The 25,148-nt window shown below is 39.0% G+C and overlaps 1 protein-coding gene across 1 annotated transcript in view; it reads left to right on the forward strand.

Moving 5' to 3' along the window:
- Positions 1 to 420: 420 nt before the first annotated feature.
- slc1a7b (solute carrier family 1 member 7b) overlaps positions 421 to 25,148 on the forward strand; it is a 30,728-nt gene continuing 6,000 nt past the window's right edge. The window contains exons 1-5 of the mRNA XM_068589633.1: positions 421 to 561; positions 15,397 to 15,476; positions 21,075 to 21,290; positions 24,768 to 24,810; positions 24,899 to 25,130. Of these exons, the coding sequence (XP_068445734.1) occupies positions 421 to 561; positions 15,397 to 15,476; positions 21,075 to 21,290; positions 24,768 to 24,810; positions 24,899 to 25,130 (712 nt within the window). The remainder of the gene's footprint in view (positions 562 to 15,396; positions 15,477 to 21,074; positions 21,291 to 24,767; positions 24,811 to 24,898; positions 25,131 to 25,148) is intronic.

Genomic DNA, 25,148 nt, shown 5'->3' on the forward strand with positions numbered 1-25,148 from the left:
CGCTCTGCTAACCTTTGTCAAATTGTGCATGGATCTTTAATCCGGCCTCAGACCTGTTTATTACAGCAGCGCACTAACAGGATTGGTGATATTAACCCCCGGGAACGTGGTCGCCAGCTGTTCCACCCCCCTGGCGGCGGGTCAGCTCACACAGGGCCGCTGATGGGTGGAGCAGGCTGGGAGGGGATGCCTGAAAAGTGAGAGTGGATGTTCTTAGCTCAGTGCAGATCGCCGCAGCAAGAGGACGAGAGGGATGCTGAGGCCAAAGTCGCTTTGAAAACGTCACGGAAGGGTTGGATACTTCACACGGCAGAGTTTTCCTTCATCTTTCTTTCTTTTTCATCACTCGCGCGCGGATTTTAGGCTTCGGGTAGGGAACATTTATGGGTGGCAGGTAGGACGCAGGACAGCTGACTCGCGATGGCCGTGGCTTTGGACGCAGTGTGGATGAGGGTGAAGAACGTCTGCAAACAGAATGGGCTCCTCATCATGTCGGTGCTCGCTGTGGTCATTGGGTGTCTTTTGGGATTCTTCCTGAGGACGCGCCGCCTCACGGAGCAGGTTGGTTTGTCCCCTCCCCTCGACCACCTGTGATGTCATGCAGGCAGGAGATGGAGATCTTTTCCTTGTGCCCCTAATACCTGTGGAGCTTTTCCCTCAGTTGCCTTACCTCATGTATTCTCCTGCTTCCCTGCCTTAGTCCTACTCATCCCCTGTTTGAGAACCTCTTGTGTCTTGTTGGCGTTACATTTCAGAGTGAGTTCCACCCGAGACATTATCACGCCAAACTTCTCACATGGTTTGATTTAAATGACAGTTTGAGGCCTAGAGTTCACCTAGACAGGATGGCAGTTTTTTTTACTGGGCACATGTAGAGACAGACAACCACACTCACTTTCACACCTATGGGCAATTTAGAGCGAAGAAAAAAATGAATTTGTGCTGCAGAGCTTTTCTCTCTTCCTTCCAGCCCCATTTGGCATAAATCTGAGGGTGCTGCGATTCTCGTTGTTTCTAGGTTGTGATGAGGACTTTGGGAGTGAATTATGAATTAATTTCCTGTTCATTCAGCCCATTTTTAAACTACATTAACAGCAAACCAAAAAAAAGTCCAGCAGGACCGTTGAGAGGAGCTTAAAATAATATCAAACAGATGATGTTGTCAGCTTAATCAAGTCTTGGGAACATCATAGTTGAGATAAAAAAAATGTCATTTTATGCAAGTAACCTATGTGAACATATTGACATAGAGATATTATGAATATGGTTTTCCGGTTTTCCTACTTTCCAGGCAGTCCATTGATTTTTGTAAAATTTCTGGTGTGAAAATCGAATTGTACACTTCTAAAACATCAATGAACATCCCTCTGGCTTTCATTTTCAAAAGTCACCAGTTTGTTAGACTTCTTTAATCAATCTGCTCTTACAAGCAACAATAGCCAAATGTTCACTGTGACAAATTGCTTTTCTTTTCTTAAATGAGCTTCTATTTTCTACCAATCGACTTTCACACTACCGTGATTTATATTTAATCCTGACAGAGCTGCCTGGAAGCTGAGAAAAACACCATTTAAAAGTTGAGTATTAGGCAAAATTATGCTGTGAATCCAGATGTTGTTTAGACCCTCATCGTAACTTGCCGTCAGTTAGCCTCTTGGGGCCCTGCCGAGAAACCCTTGAGCAAGGCAGCGAACCCCCCAACTGCCATCCTGTGAGGCGGTCCCCTCGCTCTGATATGTCTCCATACACAATGCTGTTTGTCTCGGTGTGTGTGAAGATAAATATAAAAAGATATTAAAAAGATACAGATTAACTGAGTATATGTTCTTTTCAAACTCCATTTCAATTCCACGGAGGGGAAATGAAGGGGTGAAACTAAGAGGGGGGTCAGAGTTGCCAAAACTAATAATTTGCACATTTTACACCTGAAAGGCTTCACAAAAGTGTCTGAATCCTTTAAACGGTCAATTCTCCATTTGCTGTGATAAGAAGCGTTCCGAATCTTTTCTTCTTTTTGGTTATGTTTATAAGTGTAAAATTAAAAATATCCAAAGGGCAAATATGTTTTCAAAAACATCTCTGCCTGAAACCAGTCAACAAACAAACCCACCGGCGTCAACACGCGTCACATTTCAGCGCGTTGCTATAAATACGGCCAAGCAGCTTTATGGAGGCCTCCGTAAACAAAAAGCAACCTTTTCTCTTGCCATCAAACCTTTTGACTAGAGCACTGTCATATTCTCAAATAGGCCTTAAAATAGCCTGTGGCTCTCACAATAGGGGATTACAATCCAATCAATCAAACGCTTTCTCTAATTGTATATCAAGTAAGAGTGCCTGTCTGTGTGATGACAAAGTACACAGGAGGCACAGACCTTTATGTTTTCAGACAATTTATAGAGGCCTGATCCCTCCGTGCCTGAGGGTTGAGAGCAGAGGGTAGTGTGTGTGTTTGTGTGTGTGTGTGTGTATGTGTGTGTGTGTGTGTGTGTGTGTGTGCGTGTGTGTGTGTGTGTGTGTGTGTGTGTATGGCAGAGAGATTCAAAATGCTAAAGGATTAGCCCTAATTTTAAAGAATGAACATGAATTCAAAACTATGCAACTATGTAAACATGCTGAACAATTTCCACACAAGAACACGCAGAGCAGAAACGCACGCCTGAATCTGTGACATAAATCTGGATTATAGTATTACATGGCATCAGAATCCCACCATCCACCGCAAATTTACTGGTCGGAAGGACAGATAGAATAGCGAATAGTGTGAAATAGAAAATGTCAGTTTCTAAGCAATATCTAACTGCTAATAGTGATCCTGACAGGAGTGTTTGTACGTTATCTTTAATAAACAGTGCCGTGCCTCCACACAGAAAGAGGACAGTGATTGATTTTGTAGGCTGTGAGAAAGTGCAGGGACAGAAAGTCAGATTACAGACGGACATTTAGCATGTTACATACGCTCTGTGGCCACCATAGGTTGCACTTTTACAACCAATTGCAATGCAACATGGAGTACTGTTGACCTCTACAGTTTGTGTTCACACTGCTGAGAATGAGCAAATTCAATGATATGTTTGGTACTGAGGTCAGAGATATAGATGGTGTTGTTGTGCTGGACTACATTAAACTGAGGGGTTTCTATTTATATTCAGGACATTTAAAATACCTCTGAATAAAATACTGGACAGCACTAGTCATATGGATATGGGTTGCAAAAAAGTGCAACCCATATCTATAATCACACTGCCCTCAAAAAATAAAACACATACTTGGTTTATCAACAAAAACATTATAGGCCTTATTGGATTGCGTTAGACTTTATAAGTGTACTTAATTAATGAAGTGATATTGTATGTACAAATATGCAAATTATGCATTATTTTAGGAAATAGTTAACTTGCATAAATTTTAAAAACAGCCATAAATAATTCAATACAGGCATATTTTTAGGAATAAATGTTCTATAAGTCAGGCTTTGAATGGTGTATGAACAAACCTTTCTTTAAAAAAACAAACAGAATATAGATAGGATTGAAGCATACAAAAAGGCAGATTCAGAGAAATGGCTTTTACAGATGAAACAGGTGAAAAGGGTCAAACAAAAATAACAAATAGATATCACTCTGATACTTCCACAACAGATTAAGGTTAATACTTTAAGACAATCATTTTTTGTTTTCTGAAAGTTTATGATTTAATTCTTGATTTTTTTTTCCAATTTAAGAGAAACCTACATGCACAAATAGACAAAGTAGTAATAAACACTTTAAGGTGAATTTTGGATGGTTTTTTTGGATGTCGCTCAACATTGACCAGTGCATGGCAGCTTGTTTTGCCTACTGTGTCACATGTTAAGCTTAAAAAAAAAAGAGAATCCTACATTTTCCATATTCCACAAATGTCATTTATTTTTTGTAGACCCCCCAACAGATGTATCTTTCATGTGCCCCCAGTTTGTAAAAACACTCTCACAGATCTGTGTATAATCTTCAAGCAAACATTTTGTCTAAGACGACAGAGTTCTCCTTTGAGAAAATGTCATGCAGGCTTATATATTGCCTGAATAATGCGAAACAGAAGATCATCCCAGAAATGTCACTGCAGAGTTCTGCAATGTTCAGCATTTACAGAAGAGAACTAAAACAAGCTCAATGTTCTCCTTCAGCAACCAAAATAGGTTTGTTTGTGCTATTTGGTCACCTGAACTAGTCATTTGCAAATAGGCTGTATGAGATAGGCAGGCATTAGACAACATAACTAATCTGCACTGCAGCTGCTCTAAATCCAGTAATGACACAGGAGATTCTTTTGGTATTAATATACTTTTTGGAGCTGTAAAAAAAAGTTGTATCTTGTGTTCTGGGGAACCTTCGGATATATTTTGAATGGGATGAACATGTTGCTATTCATGCTATGAACTATTAAAAAAGACTATTTACGATCGAAGGCAATGCTTTGGATTTTTCTCAAGCTGTCCTTGATTTTTTTAAAAAGCCACCGTGCATAGCAAGTGTGAGATGGCGCTATACAAGGCAGATGGGTTGAAGGACGGAGCACAACGATCACATTTCTTACCGTCATGGAAGCTTGAACCTTGGTGCTTCTGGTGGAATCGTGTCTCCCACCAGCTGAACATTTGTCCAACAGAGTTCTACTGGGACCCGCCGAGTGTCTTTATTAAAGACTTGGACGTATGGATTAATTTTAAACTGAGACGAACCTGAAACACAGATTAACCATTTAAATTTACTGGAATTCATTCAGCTAAAACATGACTAGCCTCCACTTGCAGGCTGTGCATCGGCTGCGTTGGTATTTTGCAGTCAAACTAACTGTGTTTTACATGCACATGTATGTTGGTTAAACAATTGCCACCTTATGTTCTACTTGGAAGCAGAGTCTTGCAGTGTGTTTGGCTGATAAAGCGAAAAGCAAACAGGGCTGTACAGTAAATAGAGCTAACAGCTAACGGGGTTAAACACACTTCAGGACCGACAGGTCATAAGGTCCATTTACCAGTCAACATGATGAGTGAACAGTGCAGACGGTGCGCAGATTAAAACAAGAGCGTATCTGTTGCATGAAGACACGCGAGTAAAAAACACACTTATTACACTTGCGGTCTAAACAGTGGAAAAATGTTGTTTGTATTTAGTCACTCAAACATTGCAGCGGGAGTTGTCGCGGATACACCTTGGAGAGATTTTCTAAGTTATTGTTGGTGCAGTACTTTTAGATCAACAGTAGTAAGTATATGATACTGGAAATTGACCTAAGTGTCACTAATCTGCTTCTATTCTTCATCATTTATATATTTGCCACATATTCCATCGCCCCGACAAGGACAACCTCGATGGGTATTGAATTATAGAGACATTATTTCGTAGAATTGAAAATTATTCAAAATTGCAATTGTACAATGGAGGAACACAGTATTCTTGCTGTCAGCAGTTCTCTTTTTTGCAAAAGGTGATTGAAGTCAGTCGACATGTGTCAAAGCGCTCTTGTATTGAAAGCATCTACTATAGCTGTGTAATTACTTGGTGAGTGTAGCCCGAAACACAATGGTCATGGTTCCTGAGAGTTGTATTGACTGTCAAATGTAACCAAAAACCTCAAACATTTGTCTCTCGTCGTGATGCTGCATGAGCAGTATGAAGTCTGTCAGAGATTTATAACACAGATTACATAAGCAGTAGCAGCAGCATTAGTAGTGTTGACTTAAGCTTGTGTCCTACTGTCTTACTACCGTCAATAGTCTGAGAATTATTGAAATCATTTACTCAAGTAAAAGCAGCAATACCACACTCTTAAAATACTCCATTAAAAGATAAAAACCTTGCTTTCAAAATTATTACTTAGGTTAGAGATAAAGCGTAAAATCAACAAAATGTATTTAAAGTATCAAAAGTAAAAGTACTTATGAGGCATGGGCCATGTCAGTGTTATATTATTGTGTCATTATTTATGGTGTATACCGGTAATATATATTTAAGGTGTTCCCCAATCTTGAGGAGGAGCCAATTGTATCTGCTTCGTATACTATGAGATTAATGTATAATAATGTATCATACTTTATGATGCAAGTCCAAACATTTTGTCAGAAAAAATCCTTAAATTAACTATGGCTGTAATATAAAAAAGTAGTGGAGTAAAATGTACTTGGCACTGAAACGTATTAGAGGTATAAAATACCCTAAAATAGAAAATATGTTCTTTTCAAACTTCATTCCACGGAGGGGAAATGAAGGGGAGAAACTAAGAGGGGGATCAGAGTTGCCAGCACTAATAATTTGCACATTTTACACCTAAAAGGCTTCACAAAAGTGTCTGAATCCTTTAAACTGTCAATTCTCCATTTGCTGTAATAAGAAGTGTTTTGAATTTTTTCATCTTTTTGGGAAGGTTTATAAGCGTAAAATGAAAAACTTCTAAAAGGCAAATATGTTGTGTCAAAAAATCTCTGCAATATAAAAAAGTAGTAGAGTAAAATATGTTTGGACCTGAAGTGTATTAGAGGTATAAAATACCCTAAAATAGAAAATACTCAAGTACAAGTACCCCAACATTTTGCTTACATGCTATATTTGAATAAATGTACTACTTTCCACCGTTGGCTACTGTAATGCTCTTTTTTCTCAGTTTCTGCTATTCAGCAAAAAAATACAGGCTCATTTTGAATGGCATGTGCAAAACTCTTCAGGTTTATAAAACAACCTATACCAGACTGGGTATCTGGGTTTCTGTCTTTTTTTTTCTGAGAAAATTTCACCCTTCCTCAAATTCTATATCTATATATAAATAAGTATTCCTCCGTTCATACTTATTCATATATTTAAGATGAGCCTAAGTGACGACTGTGACTGTGGGTGACAATTATGAGTGAATATAGATAATAGAGAAAGAACATAGTAGCACACGTAGATACAACCTTACTTAGTACAACCAATTAAACAGTAATATCTATGTGAAGTTGTAAAAATGTTCGCTAAATCGAAGATCGAATGCTTCTAAAATGTACGTTTCCAAGCAAGAAACTGTGGATCTAACATTAGCACAGTACGTTAGCACATCATTCCCTAGCGTAAGCACCTCTGGGCTACGCTAGCTGCGTGCTGCTTCTGCTTTTGAATGATTAACCTTAACCTTTTTTTAGTTTGACATCCTGAATATATATCCTTCAAATGCATATTGTAGACCCTTCTGCCGGCTTCTCTATGTAATAACGTTTTCATTTTTGTTCAATAAAATGAGATAATGTCTATTCAGTGAGTGCAGTTAATAACTGTGGGCTCCATGGACGCTCTGACAGCTTGACGGAGTATCAGCAGGGGACGGGTTTGGCCAAATTGAGCATTGCAAGTTATTTTGCTCAAATTTGTACTCTTGATGATTATAGGACACACAACGACATTGTTTTTTTCTGTTTTGTTACAGTCTAGCCTCATTATGTGTCACAATGTTCCACAAACAACACATTTACACACAATTGCAGGCAAACACAAACTAACCTATACACATGAGTGCAAGATGAGCAGAGCAGAGAGAAACCTTCTCTGCTGGCTGTATGCGAGTGCTGATCCTGCTCTTATACAGGAAACTAAGCTCTCTCTGCTTAATGCCCAAAAGAAAAGCTCTTTAGCTGTCATTATGCACCGCTTCGCTTTGCAGCCCCTCATTCCACCTTCCTCCCAACTCCCCTGACATTGCTGACCTCACACTCACTTCATCACCTTGATACAATACACAACATTTAGATGTGTTTCGTGTATTAATCATCAATACTGTACAGCGGTCTCAACCTAAAAGCCATTAAGTTTGCTCCTTGCTCGTCCCACCTCGATAGTAATAAAAGATTTCCTACTGTAGGTTTAGGAAGCCACGTCTTACTTAATCCTAGCTTTTGTAATAACAAGATAAAAGACAGATATCATATTAATATGATATGATGACTGTGTGTGGCAGTTGCATGCTTCCAGTCTGACTAAAGATGACGTTGCTAACGTTGTTTTTGGACTTGGACCAGCATTAGGACATTTTGTGTTTAATTTGGGACTTGTGACTAGCCCGACTTAACTCCCTGCTGCTACATGATTGCAAAGGCAATGCAACAATGAATAAGAGATATCTGATATCCTTAAGGCTTTTATCTCAGTATATATATATCATTCCAAAGGTTTTCATTGAAATTAAGTTTGGAAATTTGGCGGGGACATGCTGACACTAAGTCTTTTGCTTGGCTGCAAGTGTAAACATTTCCCGAAATCCTTCTGCTAGCTTTTACCCTTGGCATTAACGGTTCCTTCTTTTGTCAAATATTCAGTTTCAGGGCTGTCAGCTTTTCAATTCGCTTTGGAGAAAGACAGTAAGATAAATTCAGATTGTCCATGGTCATCTTGAATAGAATTATATTTGATATTTCAGCCAACACGGGAGGGAAATATTTTTTGTACGTTACCAACATTTAAAATGAGCTTCCATGCTCTTCACAACATAACAGGGGCGGGCCCTGGATTTTGTACTTACCTTTCCGTGGATCTGCTGTTCGGCGTGCCCTTTTTCTGTGCAATAACCCTGTCGAAATTCCCCAGCCAATAGAATGCCAGGTGCAGTGTTGACCAGTGACATGATCCCTGCCTCATTGCTAGTGCGTTGGCTTTACAAGCGCAGTGGGTTACTCTTTAACCTGGTCAATCTACTTCCGCTTCTTTACTTCATTATGTAGCAGAGCACAGCTGAGCACTACTAGCTAATGTTAGCTATACAATCAAACGTTAGCCGAGATTGAAAATAGGGCACCTTGCTAATTTGTTTGTTCAGTTCAAGCTTGAAAGGGAACACTAACATCAAATTATAGCTTCAGTGAAGTTAGTAGCTTACTGTGGGCAGACCATCGATGTATTATGAAGGGGAAGAATGAAGCACTTTCCTCCTTAGTTTTAGCTAGCATTAGCTAATGACTCGCTCTCTGTGTGCAGCTGTGAACAAGCATGAACTGACATGATTAATTGATGGTATCCTTGTCAGCAGACAGCAAAAACTAACAAGCTGGCTCCAGCAATAGTTGCTAGTGTAAATATTATAGTAAAAGAAAAAGTACTGGTGAACTTTTTTGTTTCAAAAGAAAGAGAAGAAAAAGAAGAAAAGGACTAGCTGGGCGGTTTGTGGGCTGGAGCACCGGAAAGTAGACAAAGTAGACAAAGCAGACAAAGCGTTCAAGCGCACAGTTTGAGCAGAAACAGAACATCCATTAGCAAGCAGGGCCTAGGTGAGTGCAACAATCTGGATTAAAGGGAAAGTATTCACAACACCACACTCTTGAACTACATTTTATAGCACAACATTGCAAGTAAGGTCAAAGTGACATAATAAAAAACATGTAAGTTTTTGTGAACATTTATATAAATACATTTGAACAATTTGCAACTTGATGAATACTGTCAATAAACATGTTGTAATCATGTTGCTAACAAGCATAATAAGAGTGGTACTGTTTATCAAAAAAATATTAGCAGTTGCAAATTAATAAATTTCAAAAAGACCCCATTTGGATGTGAAACTGCTGATGAGAGATCACTCAAACTTTTATTTCAGACTCAGCATCCAGTTAAGACAGTACATTACATAGACTGAAATACATATAAAAGCCCCAAAAAGTACATAGGCCTACCAATGCCTCACATAGAGATGTCTCCACAGCTGGGACTGGTAGCCTATAGTACGAAACTGTATGATAGATATAGTAAAAAGATCAATTCAATAAATGTACATATATGTATACATAAGATTATATTTCAGATTTCTGAAAACAGTTCAGAGAGTATTGACTCCTGCAGCTACAAACATTTAATTTGGTCCACACCAATCTTGGTCTCGTAAGTAACTTTCTCATGGCATCATTATAAGCTACTTGAAGTGTTTGTCAGCTTGCTTTTTTGTAGTTTGACCACAAGTGTGCAGTGGTGTACAATATGCTCTCAACAAAGACAAATTCACTTCATCTGTACACATACTATATTTAGGTGAGAGAATGTTTGCTTGTACATACATCCTACAACATTGCCTATAAATATGATCATCCGTCACCTTTTCTGTAATAAAATGGCCAAAATATCTTAGACACCAAGGTTGTTATTAGACAGTTTGAAGTCAGGACATTTTAGACTTTTGTCCTTCATGATAGTCTTACTGACATTGTATTTGATATGTTCCACACCATAGACAGTAAATGTAGTAAGGAGCTCCTGAAAACATGTGCTACATGGACTAAGAATCGTAAAATCATCGGCATAAATTATATGGTTAACTACAGTATTACCAATCATGCACCCAGTATCACAGGTTTCTTTCTAAGACTTTCAACATCCATCCATCCATTATCTTAACCGCTTATCCTCATTAGGGTCGCGGGGCGCTGGAGCCGATCCCAGCTGTCAAGGGGCGAAGGCAGGGTACACCCTGGACAAGTCGCCAGTTCATCCCAGGGCAGACATATAGACAAACAACCATTCACACTCACATTCACACCTACGGGCAATTTAGAGTCCAATTAACCTATGCAGCATGTCTTTGGACTGTGGGAGGAAGCCGGAGAACCCGGAGAGAACCCACGCTGCCACGGGGAGAACATGCAAACTCCACACAGAAGGACCTGCCAGACCAGTATCCGAACCCCACCCCGCCCGGGATCCGAACCACAGACCCTCTTGCTGTGAGGCGGCAGTGCTAGCCACTACACCACCGCGCTTTCAACATATGCTGGCCCAATAAAAGTTATCATTGAAAGAGTTTAATTTTTCCAAGTCTTTCTTTGCTAAGAATGTCTTAGTGTTGAATGTGTTGTATACATAGTAGGTCACAATTCTCCAAAAGGTTGATAACAACCATGCGGCGAGCTTTATCCCCTCCGCTTTGGCCCCTGTCGTGCAGAACAGGAGCCATCCTGTTCTGCATGGCTCATATTAACACCAAAAAAATGCCCTTTCTGGCCAGAACTCTGGAGTGTAAATTGCATGAATCTCATTGCATTAAGCATATACTTTAAATGAGCTGAAATTATAACACCCACATTTCAATCTTCATCAATAGAGGACACAGAGAAATTACCATATAAACAAAGATGAGCCCACACACACCGTATTACTAATGTATTTAAACCTTCATAGTAAATTGTGTTCAGCTTTTATGTGGCACATTAAGCCGATATAAACTTTCCCCCAATGTCTTTCTTTGAATTGTTGGGGTGTGAACAAGAAGGCTAAAAAGTACAGGGTCAACTCATGGCAGATATCCCAAAAATACACGGAGATGACTTGGGGAGGAAGAAGCTTGTTCAAACTCTTGATACACATTACATTTCATTTAGCTGACGTTTTTATCCAAAGCAACTTACAATAAGTGCATTCAACCGTGAGAACAAACTCAGAACAACAACAATCAGGAAAGTACAAGTTCTTCAATAAAGTTAAACTACATAGTGCTATCACGAAGTGCCATCTCGGTGCTACTAAAGTGCTATTACTGCGCTACCTTCTTTAGTCAAGGTGTAGTCGGAAAACATGTGTTTTTAGTTTACACTGCCAACTTCATTTTGACCGAGTGGAGATATGAGGTCTGGCTGCAGGAGGATGGAACGGCACAGCTGGTAGAGGACAGCTGTTCACTGCTACCATGGATAGCTGCCAGTGTTAGGTTAAGCCCAGTGGACACTGACACAAATACACAAACAGCCTGTGAGCTCTGAACGCTTCTGCCAAACATGTCACCCAAACCTCTTGGACCTTGTAAGCATGTCACTGGTGTTTTATCTGTTATTTTATGGCTGCTCTCCTATTATTTAAAAAAAAAAAATAGGTTTACCCGTCTGTGTTTATTTGTGACTCTCTGACTCCCTTTTATACTTATCACCTTCTTCTACCTGCTTTGTCCAGAGATACAAATGATCACTTTACCAAAAACATTGCTTACACATCTGCGAGTCTCTGGCAATGCACACAGTGAGTCTATTGAGTATAACATCTAGTTACGGCAACAGAGTCTTCCTATCTTACTTTGGGAGTGTCTGAAAGTCAGTGGAAAAGGTTTTCTTGCCCTTAAACTATTTAGTAGTCATCTAATAAACATCTGAGTGTCATATAGTACTATGATTTGGGGCTTTTCAAATTGTTACATATTTTGCTGAACCACTTACATTATTTTATGCACTCAAATGGATTTATACTCTAGAGATTCAATACATTTATTGTTTTATAAAATAAGGCAAGGTTTCACGCTAAATACATAACTTGTCAGTGTAAAAACTAAGCATCTTTAGCAGGGAAAGGAAGCTCCTTGGCTCAGGGCTCCTTGGCATTCCAACAAAACTACTTGGTGATGTTCAAGCAACAAAACTTGGTTTGGGTTGAAATAAGTTAAGTCAGGTAGCCTATGTGAGTTAGGTAGTCAAAGTAAATAGGTCAATGTTGACTTTTGGTTTTACAAAACAGCCATGTCCTAGTGAAAATTCCTATGTTTGTTTGACTGATCCATCCAAGTCTACGACAGGACAAGCCTACTACATGTTAGCACTTGAAACGGCCACAGTGTAGAAAGGTGTCTGCACCAAACTATTTATTTAGGTTTAAAAGGTTACAATGTTAATTTGACTGTCAATGTACAACAAGGTTGTGCAACAAAATGCAGTTTAAAGTTTCCATTTGGAGAGTCGAGGATGAATTTTGTGCCTCACAGCTGGAGGAAAGAAGCTACTCTGCTGGTACGGCAGCTGATACTTCTATATCTCTTGCCAGATGGCAGCAGGGTGAACAGGCTGTGGCTGGGGTGGGTATTGTTTTGAATTATTGGTGGGGCTCTTTGCAGGCACCTGTTGTCACCAAGACCTCGGATGCTCGTTAGATGGGTACCAATGATGTTCTTGGCGCTTTTAATCAATTAGTGGGTCTTCGCCTCCTTTTTTTCTAATATCAACAATCAGCTAAATCGTTTGCCACATATCTTTATTGGTAGCTGTGATGATGTCTCTCTCCAGTCTCTCTTGTTGCCTCCGATTTGCCTCCTTGATGCCAGCTTCCGGTGTTGCACTGGATGGTACCCTCTTTCCAGTACAAACAAATACATTGCCATCGTGATAACTGCATACTCAACATATTTGCTGATATGTGATGACACTATTTGATGTATATTTGTCAAATTGGTGTTGTTCTCATGCAGTCACATAGAGCAGCTGTGGATTCATCTGTCTTTAATTCTTATTTTCCCCTCTGGTTTGGCCCATTTAATTTGCTGGACATAAATAGGCAGCAGAAGCAAGGAAATATGGTCTGATAGTGCAAATTGGGGGCCGAGGAGGGCATTGTAGCTGCCAAGAATATTGGTGTAAACATGGTCAGTGTATTGTTTTCTCTTTTGGAGATGTGGAAATGCTGGTGAAACTTAAATCTGAGGTATATTAGATCAATCCCTAGACATCTTAGCATTTAAGATTCGAAGATCTGGGAGAGCTTGTCTATCAACATTGACTGAGTTAGACCACCAAGCATCATTGACATAAACACACAGTGACAACATTTCAGTTTCCCCTTTCAACTTTCGGCAAAGTTTTTATTTACTTGCCTGAAAAGTGTTTTTTCAGGCAAGTAAATAACACTTAATAAATGCTGTAATATTCAGCTTTGTGACTTTTCCACTTGTAGTTAGCAACTAGGAATGTAAATGATTAACTGTTAACCGCCAATCTGAATTTTGACCGATTAATGTTATTAGTTAAAACATTTTTTTAAAGTATTTAAAATGAGGAAAGGAGAATAGCTAGTCCACCTTGAAAGCCAGCCCACTTGAAGGGCACCTGATCAGATGTTGTTGCTAGTTTCAGGACTAACCTCTCAATCTCTTCGAAGCAGCAGGTTGCAAGTGGCTGACTAACGAGACATGTAGCACAGCTATAATCTAACTGTGTCCTACTCATTGTCCCATCGGACACTCGGCCACAACTCGGACACAACTTCACACCTTTCTGGTATAGACTAAATCTTGAGCTGCAAGGAGAATATTACACCATTGGTGCAAAGTGTGGTTGAAATGTTTAGGGTGTGAACATTAGCATCAAAGCTTAGGCAAATAGCTGCCATAGTAACATGGTAAATGCTAAATGGACATAGCAGTTGTGTGTGTGTGTATATATATATATATATATATATATATATATATATATATATATATATATATATATATATATATATATATATATATATATATTTAACGCGTTAATATCGAGTTAACTTTTCAATCAATTAACGGCGTTCATTATTTGATCATGCGTTCAGAATTTTTTTTTTAAAGATTTATAAACTATATATGTACGTTAACTTGCTGTTGCTCCAGAGTGCTGTTATATTGTTCTGATAACATTACTTTAAAATAAAAGCCGCAGTACACTAGTTTTTACTTCATTATTGAATTTGGGGCATAATGCGATTAATCACAGAAAAATCATGCAATTTATCAGTTAATATATATATATATATATATATATATATATATATATATATATATATATATATATATATATATATATAAAGCCGTGTATGCTTAATCTCAACATCCATCTGTTCGTTCATACACACCTGCTCACCATAGCACATTCACACACTGATGGCACAGCACTGTGGGGTTCAGCATCATGCCCAGTTCAGACATCATGACGCATGGAGGAGTCGGGGGTCCAACCATTGATCTACCGATAACAGGACGACCCAAAAAGTATAAATCCATCTTTAATCTTTTACTTTTGCTGTTCGGATACAAAGAATCATAATTAGAAAAGGCTCATTTTTATTGTGTGAAAAATCATTTCATGGCTTACTGACAAGGAAAATATATATTTTCTATAAAACAATAGTCAAGAAACTGTACTGTTTGAATGAAATTAAGAAAATAATAATAATTCAACATGATACTGATATATTAACAAAATATATCTGTTTTTGAAACTGTTTGTGTATTGTCCATACATTGATCCCTGCATTCAGACAGATTTAGACACATTAAGTAAATACCGCCTGTATAGCTTGTCATTTTACTGGCCAAAAAGGGAAAACAGTCCAGGTTATTTTAGGCTGCCACTGCAGGAGATAATTCAGCATTGCTCAGTTTCTTACCAATTCATGGGTCTTATTTTTTTTTAAATCAAAAATAAATTTAGATGGATGAAAAAAAATTTTTTTTTCCTTTCCTCTCCATGTCGTTGCAGAAAGAGAGCACATTTTCAGCTCCTGCAAACAGCCTGACAACATCTTGTTTCCATTCATCATTTTCTTTTTAACGACAGTTACTTTTCATCTTTTTTTTTTTTTACTTGCCATCTAATCACAACCATTTCTTCTGCTCCCGTCCTGGCAGGAGGTGAAGTACTTCCAGTTTCCTGGGGAGCTGCTGATGAGGATGCTAAAGATGCTGATTCTCCCCCTCGTTGTGTCCAGGTACTGACGACTGCTGTCTCCTGCAGTTCACTATACACTTCACAGCGTTAACCCCTTGGATTAACACATCAGGAGTTTTTTGTGTGTTTCACTTATATAAATATATATATATATATATATATATATATATATATATATATATATATATATATACACATTTTAAAAAAAAATCATATATTAAGCACCTCAAAACGGAATGCAGAAAAGACGTCCGCTCTTGAACGGAGAGATTTAATAGCTGTGTGATAAAAAAGTTCGGACTTCAGATGGAAAATCCTACAAACCTTCACTCACATCTTAAAATTTATTCTGCACAACTATATAGTGTAACGCTATTAGATTAAGGCCAATTAAATGATCTGCCTTTCCAAGATATTGTTTGCATCATGCAGGGGCGGGCCACGGATTTTCTACCTGCGCGCTCAGCCTGAGTCTCGATTTTCTATGAAAAAATATCACAATGAAGTCCCTCTCTCTACTTTAAGCAGCCAGAGTAGGGGGTGAAAGAAGGATATACACTCCAAGACGTGGCACCGTTTGAGCTCTCCACACATGGAGCGCAGGAGAGACAGGTGAAGTGACAATAATGTTGTCGGTACCAGTTACAAACAGGCTCAGTCGTGATTTGGTTTAGATTTGGTTAAAACAGTTTGTGAAGTTATTTTGACTTCATTGTTCTCTGTGAAAATTTTTACTGAAAGTGATGTCATGTGGCTCAGGTGCAGACTCAGTTTAACAATGTTGTTTGTTTGTGGAGTAAGAAACACTGCACCACAAAGAGAATTCAGCCTTGTGTCTTCTAACTAAGTTAGCTTGTAGTTACTACACATTCATAGTTTTGTTTTATGAAAAACTCAACTCCTGTTTGGGAAGAACAAACTAATGACAGTAACACGCGAAAACCACCTTAAAAAGGGAAGAGTTTAATTTTTAAATAAAGTGCTTTGTGATGGATCTATTTCATGCCAATCTGTGGAGCATTGAGGGGAATTTAGAAAATTTATACATAATTGCAAAACTAACTGATAAATATTAGGAGAAATTGTTACTTTTGAGAATGGATTGCTGAATGGATTTGAGAATTTGTGACCATTTTGCGCAATAGTTGTTTAATTATGAAAATCAGCCGGGTTGCACTGTTCAGTAACTTACAAAAGAAAAGTAGGAACCTACATAAACATTGTGCTCATAGTAAATCAGGGAATGTTTCCTCATTGAGGTGCAAATTAACTGATGTATTGATGCACAACAGTTTTTGTTCTAAGGAAAAGTAATTTGCACATGTTCTGCATGCACTAGTTCGAATCAACATGTAAAGTATTCAAGTCGTCGTAATGTCAGTATATTCTGCATCCAGCGGCAAAAGTGAACTGCAGTCTATGAGCCGCAGCCTGTAAAGGCCAGCTGTGGACCACATGCTGGACTCTGCAGAGCCCTGAAGCCCCTCCTTCACAGCTGCACAGAGCGCCCGCACTTGTTTATTCAAAGCGTATTAACAATGAACATGTCGCGTGTCCAAAGTAGGCCAACCAACTCGACCCTGCTCGTCCTTTGGGTCCCTAGCAATACACCCACACAGAGAAACGCAATGGACAGCACGTGCAAACAGAGATGCCTTTCCTTCCAGGAAACTGTTGCGTTGGAGTGTTGCTCTCAGTATCTGTTCACCACTGTGTGTGAGTGTGCTGCATTCTGTCCCTGCAGTGGGGGATTGAGACTCTTTACATTCACAAGAGGAATCCATGTGACGCTAGCTTGGCTCTGTGATTACCCTGCTCTCTGTGTGGTTACTGGTGTATACATTTAACATATAACATGAGTGGAATGCTTCCTAAAACACTGTACTCTGTCGACAACACACGATACAAACGACCGCGGTGCCAGCATTTGTGTAAAGGTCGAATAGATGTCAATCTTTGACATTTAGAGCATTGGGTTTTCAAAGCCTAAGACTGGACCCCCCCCCCCCTCCCCCTCACCTCATCCCCCATCAGACAACCTTTGAAAAAAAGCCTTCGCTCAAACAAATTGGAGCACTTGAAAAACCTCAGATTTAGAGAGGTGCGCTGAAAAGTTGAATGAATAAAACCTATAGAACATTTCAAAAAGATTATCGCCTGGGCAAATGTGTGAAAGAAATAAAAAAATATGTAATGTGAGCAATATCAGAAAAAAAAAAAAATGTAATTGTTTTTTGGCAACATCATGTTATTTTTAGGCAAAGGTGTTTTTTTTACACTTTAAATCTATTATCATTGATTGTTATAGATTCTATCTAATATCAGTGAGTCAGTCAGGTGATTGGCTTTCTATATAAACTAGAAAACAACATAAACATATCTCGGTTTGAAATAAATAGTTCATTTTCAAATGCTACGCATCTTATTTTTACCCGTCCACTCACTCTGTGTAAATCTGGTACTTTCTGCACAGTTGCAAGTAAAGATGAGGCTACACTCTCATTATTGAAAGGATGCTATTTGAGGAATTAGATTCCTCACCTGCACCCACCTGCATTCACGCTCTGGTCAAACCTAACCGCACCATAAATTACGTTCATTTAACGACAATAACATATATATTTTTTGAGGTCGATGACAATGTCATAAAATATGATGACAGACATTTGATGCTCCATTCAAAAAATGTAAATGTACATCACTAAACGCCCAAATAATAACAAATTACAACATTACATGACCTCTTTCCTCAAGTTGAACGTCCAGTCCCCATGGACGTGGTAAGGCGTCAGAGGGAGGTTACGATGTTACCGGCTGCTTCCTCTGCATCAAATAGATCCGCGCAGCGTGAATTCCAACGTTAGCAAGAGTAGCATGGCTCTCACGGGAAGTCCACGTGGAAGCGGCTGCCTCCGCCGCCGCCACTTGTCCTTCGTTACCAAAAGCCAACCAATGTCTCTCGGCCATCATCAGAAGACATGACCTGGTCCAAATATGGTTTGTCCTCTTCACGTTTTTTGCAAGTGGCAACCAGCGTCAAGGTGCACTACTGTGTTGGAGTGTTGACCAGAGTTCTCTTTCCACTTTTCCAAACAAATATGATACAAACCTCAAAAACAATAATACAAAAAAACAAAAAATCACTAAACACTAAATTTTCTCATCAAGCCCAGTTTGTTTCAGATATTGGAAAAGCCTCAAACCAGATTTTTCAGACTTAGTTCTTCCATTTCAATCTTTCTGATTCCTGTATCTCATTCACGAGAGTATTTTTGGCATCGAAAAATTCGTGCTTCACTGATTCCTCTACTTGACGATGTCCAAATAATCCTATAATAATGCTCTCCTGTGTTTCCTGTGTATTAGCAGGGCTGCCACTCTTTTCATGATGTCACTTGTTATTGTTTCCTTTGCTTCAGATTTGCTGAGTAAAAAGTCCATGATCCCCTTGCGTTTCAGAGCCCGTTTTGCTAATGCATTCACAATATCAATGCTATAAACCCCTCTGTGAGCGGGTATCCACATAAATGTTCTAAAAAAATATTAATACTTTTAAATCTGTGGACAATTTTAGATATCTTAATATCCTGCCTACTTGTGAGATGTAAATAAGTAACTCTTTTTTCGATTGCCATCATCTCAACCGTGTGTACAGATAAATGATCAGATATTCTTCCTTTAACATAAACTTGGAAGATTGGAATACTAAAAGCAAAACCTGCAGGATCCTTGGCTATATACTGGGACATTAGTTTGCTATTCTGTCTGTAGTCTATCCTCAATCAAAACTGCAATATTTCCTCACTATAAAAATTGACTGAGACAAGTGGACACAAAACACTCTGCCCTGTGGCCCAACACAGTCTTGGAGAGTTTGTCGTTAACTGTTAGCATTAACTAATATTTATAAGGTATGATTGCTGTTCCTTCCCCTTTCCACAGATGCTCAATCATCAACAAACAATGAGCATAAAAAAATCACCCTGCGCTTGAGAAAAAAAAACATAATTTCTACTCATATATCTTCCGTAAAGGTTATCCCGATTCTGACTTGAATAAGCCGATCAAATTAAATGGATAATAATCCCAGATTCATTGGTAACCTGCTTCCAGACACTGTACATGTCCCATTGTTCTTCTACCCCTCCTAAATCCTCTCCAGGATCAAATTCCACTGCCTCTCATGTATAATACGTATCTTTCTACAATCACTCCTTGCATATACCTTTCCATAAGGGACGTCCCTGCTACTGAGCTAAAGGTCAGTAGAGCTTGTTGGTTCTTGCCTCGTTTTATAATAGGAGCATTAAGCACTGTCTCTTTCTAAATAAATGTCAATTTTCCATCTCTATTATTAAATCAAGTGCTCCTTCAGGAGATGTTAGTCCTGGTCGTATTCATTGCCCTCTTCATTTCTTCTAAAGTCCACTGTTAAGTGTATTCTCTCAAGAAGTCCAGGATCCGCTGCTGTGGTCATCACTCTTACTCTAATGCCCTCCTCAGCCAGAACTCTTGATTTTAATTATGTTGCCATCATCTCTGCCTTTGTTTCATCGTGAACAAACACTGCCGCCTTTTCCCCATTCTTCTGTACTGAATTACTGCTATTCTCTTCTGATCCCTTCCATGCTTTTAATCCTACCAATTGTACTGTAAAAGGTCTGTCAGCTTTGCCTTTTTGCATCACGTTGAATTTTACTAGCCTTTATTTGTGCTTGCTTATATTTAATTCAATTTGTAAGAGCACGAGTTTTTCTTAATATCCTGAGAGCTCCATTCCTTTCCATTCACTTCTTTACCATGACCATCTGTCCACCAGGGAAACGGCCATGGCTTTACTCCTTCTTTACTGCTAAGTTAGCCACTTTAATTATCCATCTATCAATTTGATTTATTCCTGTGGCGCATCTCGCATTTAAATGTAAAAATGTCTTATTGTGTACTGCTAAATAACCACACCTTCAAAACTTGTTTCTTATTTATTTGTAGTTATTGGCTACAAAACACGAGAAAACTATGACTACCTACTGTTGTTTCTTCTGTCACATCTCCCTGCTAAACACCCTGTTTCAATCCAGTGTTTCAATTTGCCTTAACCTACTCATATCCTACAAGAATTATGAGAATTAATAATAATACATTCAGCATCACTTGTAATTAACGCCACAGTTACTAGGGGTGTGAAAAAAATATTCTTATATGCATTAGATTCTCTTTTAAACAATTATGACTCGATGCAGAAAACTCAATAAATGGATTTTCAACATTATGATTGCCTGTAACAATTCTGTGACATTGAGCTGTCCGTTTCTTACCGGTGTCCTTGAACGCAACAGACGTAATACACGTGGGTCTCGTTTACTTTAGATTTTCAGATGGATTGAAGGATTGTACACTCCTGAACAGATGAAGAATGGCTTTCAAGGTCTTAGCCTTGTAAGACTATTCTCATCTGCTGAAAAGAAACATGGTTTTACAACTCACAATAATATCAACAAAAGTTTTCATAGTGAGGAGTGTGCACAAACTACTTTTTTACTGATAGATTGCATCAACACATTTGCTTTAACATGGCTCAGCATGCGTTATTTAAATAAAGCACGAACTATCAGTCTAACTCAAATGTGTCTTCTCACAGTTTGATGTCCGGACTGGCAGCCCTCGACGCCAAGTGCTCCAGTCGGCTCGGTCTGATCACAGTGTCCTATTACCTGTGGACCACCTTCGTAGCCGTGGTAGTGGGAATCATCATGGTCTCCATCATCCACCCAGGCGGTGCGGCCCAAAAAGAGGACTCTGAGGATAGCGGCAAGCCTATCATGAGTTCTGCTGATGCGCTGCTGGATCTCATCCGGTAGGATCAATACAACCTCTATCTGACTATCTGGACACACCATGAACAATCATGAACAGTTATGACTCTAACATGTGTGAGTGACACTCAATGCGATGCACTTAGTGTGTTTGGCTCTTTGTCAGACTTAAATGGTACAAATGGAGCACATGCTGTTCAGTTGTTTGGGAAATCTCTTCAACAGCAGAAGAAGTAAGTGCTCCAGGAATCATTGGCTCCAGCAGAGTCATTGTCAGGTGTTCTGTCCCTTCACATCTTGGGGTGATTAGGAGAGGAGCAACAAGGCTTTGGTGGGCTGCAGTGAGCAACAAACGCGTTCTTCTAATATTAACCCCCACTGAAAGCTACACTTATTTCTGTGCTGCAAGGTTTCAGTGTATGGAGCTAAATTCTAAAGAAAGGGACATACAGAAAGGGGACAAAAGAGGATGAGATGGGATGAGATTGTGTTGTGGTGATAGTGTGTGTGTGTGTGTATATATATATATATATATATATATATATATATATATATATATATATATATATATATATATATATATATATATATATATTCAAATTGACACATGTTCTACTATTTGATTTGACTTTTAGTTTGGCTTAAATCCGCAGACAGGCAGGGTTCATGAACTATACTGCAGCCAGTGTTTTGGCTTCAAATTACTCAGCAAATCTTCACTTCCTAGTGAATTACTTTGTCTCTCAAACCCCATGCCCTTAGTTTACATGCTAGCTCCCTGCACAGATTACTGCTGACATCATCAGGGTTATTGTCAGACTTTAGCCAGCTCCTTCCACAAAGGACATCATGCCTTGTGACGTGTAAACTGCAATTCATGTGAGTTGGGCTTGATCACCCCATACATAAGTTGACGAGGTGTGCCTCACCCTTCAGGCTTGAAGTTATTATGCATGACCCTGTTTTACAGCACAACACACAAGTTTAAATATGGTATGTAAGAAAAAAGATTATGTACGCACAGCGTTTTCTAATCCCAATGGCATTCAGACAGTTGTGGCCTGCCGAGCACATAAAGAACGACTTTACGAACCTTCTTCCAGACAGCACAGGAGCAGTGATGTACTTCAACAAATTGACTGTGGAAAACAACTTGACATAACATGTGTTATTCTATTCTTTGTGTGCTATCAATGGTGGACTGTATGTTCCCAGTACTTCAGACACAGAACTTTAACTGTGAGCTAAACTGTGTTTTACTTTCTGTGCTGTCACTCATAAATATCAATTAATAGGAAAATGATTTGATGCTCTGTACAAAACGGCAAAACATAATATCAGGCATAAATACTTCTAAAAAGTGGACCAACCTGAAGTAATAACACCTCACAAGAGCAAATGTCATCCTGACAAAATCCTACTTTGTCAGACTGTTTTGTATTTGTATCAAATCCTGAGACGGGATTAAAAAAACATTGGTTTAAGCTTTTCAGTTCCCGTATTCTGGGATGACTTCATTGTTGACTAAAAACATTTAATCTTCTTTAATATGAGATGTTACCCAGTTTCTCAGACCCGGCATCAGTAAACAGGACTTTAACGGTCACCTGTCATACATTGTGCCTCTGCAAGTCTAATCCGAGCATTTTATTCCATGCTGTTGGTGCAGCGATGGGGTGAGTGGAAGTCCATGCCGGTAATCGGAGAGCACATGTGCAAAGCCGCGTAGGTCGGCTGAATGGATCAGTAGGAGATATTGATTAGTGCAGCCTGGAGTTCTACTTGTATGTCACTGTGCATCCAAACTGACTCAGAAGGAAAGACGGTTCACCCCTGAGTTTGACATTTAAATGCAATATTGTCAGAACAAATTTGGAATAGAGCTGAATTAACGTCTCTTCCTCTGCGGGTGTAAAAGGGAGAAGACTTCTTTTGACAAAACAATCAATTTAAATGTCACAAGGTGTGAGATCTTTCTTTTATGAAGGCAGAGCAAATTAAAATGTCTAATTTGGTCCTTGAGATAAATCTCCATCTGTTGTGCTTTGTGAAAGGTCATTTTATTCCATTGTACTGGCAGACTGGAAAAACACCTCATGAAGTGAAATACGATTGGAATTTTCATCAGCCACGATGACAGGATTTGGAGATCATAGGGTGTCTGTAAAGCTAGAGCGTGTCAGTCATCTGCGTTCTCTTTACATTACAGGTATCAACAGACATCCTTTTTTGTCTCTGCAGTGCACCAGTGAAATGCAACCATGCATGGCAATGCAGTTGTCTAGTGCTACCTGCTTGATCCAAATTTCTTTGTTTTTTAATTTCTGTATTGCATTGAATGTTTTCACGCATAGTTTTGTCTTTTGGTTCTTCCACAAGTCAGTCAACACAAGACAACCAGGGGTTTGGATTCTTGTATCAACGTAGCTGCTTTGGGTAAAGTCAGAGAGAATATGTGGTGATAGTGAATCTCAGTGAATAAGTTGTATTGTTTTATTGGTCTACGTTTAGAAAATCTAATTTGGTTAGATTTTGGTTGAAGTGCATATTAAGACCTGGTTTGGTTGGACTTGAGAAAAAGGGCATGTCATTACTGTTATATCCTGTACAGGAACGTTAGGAGGAGGAGTTATAAAGTCAGTGAAGTAGGCATGTGACTATATCTAAACATTTTTTGCTATAATCTGCTCGTCGTAGCAAAACCCTGTTTCCCGAGTGTCTCTCATAAGTGATCAATATTTCATTTTTGAGTTATCCCATCTTTGGGTGCAATTAGGTTTTTATTTGGCACAGCTGTGCCATTGTTGAGTCAGCAGCAGAGATACAAATGAATGTTATCAGATCTTATACAGACCCATCTCCAAACAGTACAGCTTTCTGGTGGGTGGAGTGCAGATGTCTTTTTTCAGAATTGTGGAATGGCATACAAATTAGAGCGTGTTGTTCTCAATAACTGGGAACATAAAGTGAGGTCATGCCTGCTGAGTAGGCGCTGCGTTGCACAACTGCACTCAAACAGACTATTTATTTCAACATGATTGGATTTGTTAAACCGAGAGTAAAAGTTAAATGACATCCTTTGTTTTGTTTGTTTTTATTTTTTTATACATTGGAGCCCGCAATAAAATATATTTGCTTTCATTGTTTTTTTTGGTATGAATGTGAATAATAATGTCTCCCTGCCTGAACTGGTCAGGCCTGCAGGCTCCTGCTCTGTTTTATGTCAGCTTGCCCAAAACCCCGGGATGTTTTATTTGAAGCCTTCTGACTCACTGCCATGTCATTTACCAAAACAAGAACCTCGAAAAAATATCTGAGTTCTCTTCAGCTTTGCAGTGAAGAAGGATCTGATTAATATGACTGTATAACAGAGGACAAGTATACCGAAAACTTCTCAAACCAATGGGGAAAAGGTATTTTTAGCCCCAAAAGCATACAGTATTGAATTGTTTGCGTGTTTTCCTATTGTTCTAATTCCCTAAACAAGTATTAATATGTGTGCATTTTTTGCCTCGCAGCAACATGTTCCCATCCAACCTGGTCCAGGCCACATTTCAGCAGGTGAGACTATCTATATAGTGCACACATCACTTTTAAACACAAAGTTTACAATCGTTTTTCTAATTCTGTTTGTATTCCCCGGCAACAGTATCGAACCAGCAGTGAGTACACTGTGAAACCCAAGCCAACGGTGAGTCAGCTCCAATCCGAGTCCACCACGCGGCGAGCACTCATTTACGGTATCCAGGATGATAATGGAACCGACATCCAGAACTTCGCCCTTGATCTGACTCCGCCACCTGACGTGCTCGTACGCATTCGGGAAGGAACAAGCGATGGAATGAATGTCCTTGGAATTGTTATTTTTTCCGCCACTATGGGTAAAAACATGCATGATT

The sequence above is a fragment of the Clinocottus analis genome, unplaced genomic scaffold (genome assembly GCF_023055335.1).
Source record: "Clinocottus analis isolate CAN_PGR_092001 unplaced genomic scaffold, fCliAna1.0.p SCAF_23, whole genome shotgun sequence".
Taxonomy (NCBI): domain Eukaryota; kingdom Metazoa; phylum Chordata; class Actinopteri; order Perciformes; family Cottidae; genus Clinocottus; species Clinocottus analis.